General features: G+C 28.5%; 2 protein-coding genes across 2 annotated transcripts; one reads left to right on the top strand and one right to left on the bottom strand.

Annotated features, from left to right (window-relative positions):
* Positions 1–458: 458 nt before the first annotated feature.
* On the bottom strand, positions 459–1,765 carry Phum_PHUM598160 (uncharacterized protein; the record flags this gene model as incomplete). The annotated part of the gene is made up of 6 exons (XM_002432663.1): positions 459–474; positions 587–709; positions 816–934; positions 1,170–1,176; positions 1,222–1,229; positions 1,649–1,765. The coding sequence occupies 6 exons, from the start codon at positions 1,763–1,765 to the stop codon at positions 459–461; spliced, it is 390 nt and encodes a 129-aa protein (XP_002432708.1).
* A 420-nt stretch (positions 1,766–2,185) lies between these two features.
* Phum_PHUM598150 (uncharacterized protein) lies at positions 2,186–2,977 on the top strand (the record flags this gene model as incomplete). Its single annotated transcript, XM_002432662.1, has 3 exons — positions 2,186–2,189; positions 2,227–2,366; positions 2,840–2,977. 3 exons carry the CDS (start codon positions 2,186–2,188, stop codon positions 2,975–2,977), a joined length of 282 nt encoding a protein of 93 aa, XP_002432707.1.
* Between the last annotated feature and the right edge of the window lie 237 nt (positions 2,978–3,214).

Genomic DNA, 3,214 nt, shown 5'->3' with positions numbered 1-3,214 from the left:
GAGCCTTGTCGTGTTTAATAGTGGACATAATAATAATAATAATAATAATCCGTAGAGTGCTATAATATATATAAAATTGTTTGTACAACAAGGACTTTTTCCTCGCTATAATTGCTATATTACTACGTTACGAAAAAAAAGAAAATGACATAAAAAATTCTCTTTTGTAGTAGCGATCGATAAAAAAAAATATAGTAATGAAATTAACGATCAAAGACTATATAAATTATAGCAGAAGAAAAAAAAGGAAAATTTAATTAAATAATAGAAAAAACAGAAAATAAATTTTGACTATAAAGAAGAAAAAGAAGAAAAAGAAAAAAAGGAAAAACCGTTTCATTAAATTTTTTTTTTTTTATATACAGTAAACGGGAAAAAAATCCCAAGAGAAAATTTTTCCTTTTTTTTTTTTCCTTTTTTCCTTTTTAACTTAAATCATATAATTTTCTAAATCAAGGTTAAGAAATAGTTTGTCTATAAAAAAAAAAAAAAGGCGAAAGAAAAAAGACTTCGAAAAAATCCCAAAAGACTAGAAAAACCATTAAGAAAAAGTGGAAGAAGTAAAATGATAATGATGATGGAAAACCCGTTTGAAAATAAAACTTTTTCCGTTTCCGTTTTGACGTGGACAATACCGTAAAATTTTCGAAAAATTCCGTTTTTGGCGCCATAAAATAAATCGAAAAAAATTCGAATGAACGAATTGAGACTAAAAGGAAAATTTCGGAAAAATTTATTTAAACAAACAACTTAAAATTTTACTTTTTTTTTTCTTTTTCTTATTTCCCAGTGAAAACAGTTTTCTATAAAATTACCCGTACGAGTAACGAGGGTCAAATTTTTTACATCTTTTTCCGTTTCCGTTTTTATAGTTTTCAATCACCGTGATTTTTTCTCTCTTTCCTTTTTCACCGCATCGACCTTTTTCTATTTCCTTTTAAAAGAATCAAATCAAATCAAATAAAAATATTTTTTTTTCACCTTTTTCCAATCGTCGTCGTCGTGTAAATAGAAAATGATAATAATAATAATAATAATAATAATAATAATAATAATAATAATAATAATAATAATAATATTTTTTATTTTCCGGTTTCAATTTTTTTTTTCTTTCATATCGTGTATTTCACCTTCTTTGTTTTTGTTTTTTAAAGAAAATGTTTTATTACGTCATCACTATAATAAAATAAAAAAAAATTATATAGACTATAATTTAAAAACTTTATAGACTATAAAATAAAAAATATAGCAAATGAGCGTGTCGTGTGTTTTCTTTTTTTTCCTTTTCCAGAATGTTTTCAACGACTATTTCTAAAGGGTCTAGGTCGGATTAGTGAATAATAATTGATTGCTTTATAGCGCGCTTTAATTATAAACTATAAACTATAAAATATTTGACGCGTGATAATCATCGAATAACGTTTAACAAGGTTAAAAAAAAAAAAAAAACTTTTTCTCTTTTTTTTTTTTTTCGAATTAAAAAATTAAATTTTTAGACAGTAAAAGCGTCACGCGTGCTGACATTTTGACACTTTGGATGAAAAATGTTTTTCAAAAGCTATGTTGTCATGAATTTTACTTTCGACAACAACGACAACAACAACAACGTTGGATAAAAAAAACATTCGAGAAATAAAAAAATTATTACGTGTGTGACAGATCTAAGAATGATTTTTGATGGTGGTGGTGGCGGTGGTGGTTGTTGTGGTTGTGGTGGTTGTCGTTGTAGTAGGTTTAAGATTGTTTGTACTCTTGTGTTCGACATATTCTCCTCCTCAACCTCCTTCTCTTACTATCCTCATACGACTACCTCTCTCTCTCTCTCTCTCGCTCTCGCTCTCGCTTTTTTTTTCTTCCCTTTTAAATCTTCTTCCGATTGTTTATGTTTCAATAGTACGTGACTTAATAGTATTAACGCGGATCAAAATTCTACAAAAGTCTTACACACTCACACACACATATCATTATTATTATTATTATTATTATTAATATTGGTTTTTTAATGTTTTTTTTTTAAACACCGTCGGTTATTTTTTCTTTTTCCCGCCATTTTTCATTTCTAAAATTCATTCGACCTCTGTTTTAATTTTTTTCCCCCCCTAATCGTCTCTAATTCGTTTTTTTTTTCTTGGTTATATAAAAAAAAAATATAGCGCTATAAATTTATTAAAACGATGCGATGATGATGGGTATGTTAAAGGAAAAAAAAAAAATTTTCTTTTGCAGTTTTTTCGATTAACCTGCAGGCACCGGGGGGATTCGAACCCCCGATCTCCTGTTTACTAGACAGGCGCTTTAACCAACTAAGCCACGGCGCCGTTGTGTCTTTCAAGATGTCACAAAAACAATGTCGATCGTTCGAATATGTACATAAAAAAAAATGATTACAAGGCTCTATATTCAGGCTTAACAAGAATATAATAATAATAATAATGATAATAACAATGACGAGAATACGAAGACGACGACGACGACGACGAAATGGCATTATTTTCAATGTCGACCATTTTTTTTTATTATTTATTTATAAACAATTTTAATGGCGATTTACATAAACAAACGAAGGCCGACAATAACAAAAAAAATTTTTTCCCTTTTTTTTTATTAAAATTTTAATTCGAAACGAACTCGTTGAAATATTTATTAAATAAGAATTATTACGCAGAGAGTGTAACGAGCAAAAGGAAATAATAAAAAAAATTATTATTAATGACGTCACCGCTATAAATATACTATATTATTGCTATAGAAATCAGCCTTGAGGAGAGAAAAGTTGTTTGTTCAACGGATTCATAAACAGTTTATTCGTCTATAAAAAACGTGTGGAAATATGTGTCAGACTAAAATTCTGTTTGTTAACTTGATAGCGTTGAACAACTCGGCGCCGTGGCTTAGTTGGTTAAAGCGCCTGTCTAGTAAACAGGAGATCGGGGGTTCGAATCCCCCCGGTGCCTATCCGTTCGTTCGGATACGTTAAAAAAATTTTTTTTCTTTATTTTGTTTGTTATTAACAAACGTTCGACCCGTTCAAACTTTTTTACTTATTATTTATTAACTCTACGATAAATTTATTTTTGCATTCTTAACTCTCGCTCGGTTTCGAACGGGTTGGGGGGGGGTCTTCGAAAAAATAACGAATTTTTTTTCTTTTTTTTTTTAAATTTGGCGCCGAAAACATAAGAAAATATTTATTTATTTATTTTTTTTTTTTTAC

The sequence above is a fragment of the Pediculus humanus genome, genomic scaffold (assembly GCF_000006295.1).
Source record: "Pediculus humanus corporis 1103172108316 genomic scaffold, whole genome shotgun sequence".
Lineage (NCBI taxonomy): Eukaryota > Metazoa > Arthropoda > Insecta > Psocodea > Pediculidae > Pediculus > Pediculus humanus.
Note: the sequence above shows the minus strand (reverse complement) of the source record. Positions and strands in the feature narration are given on the sequence as shown.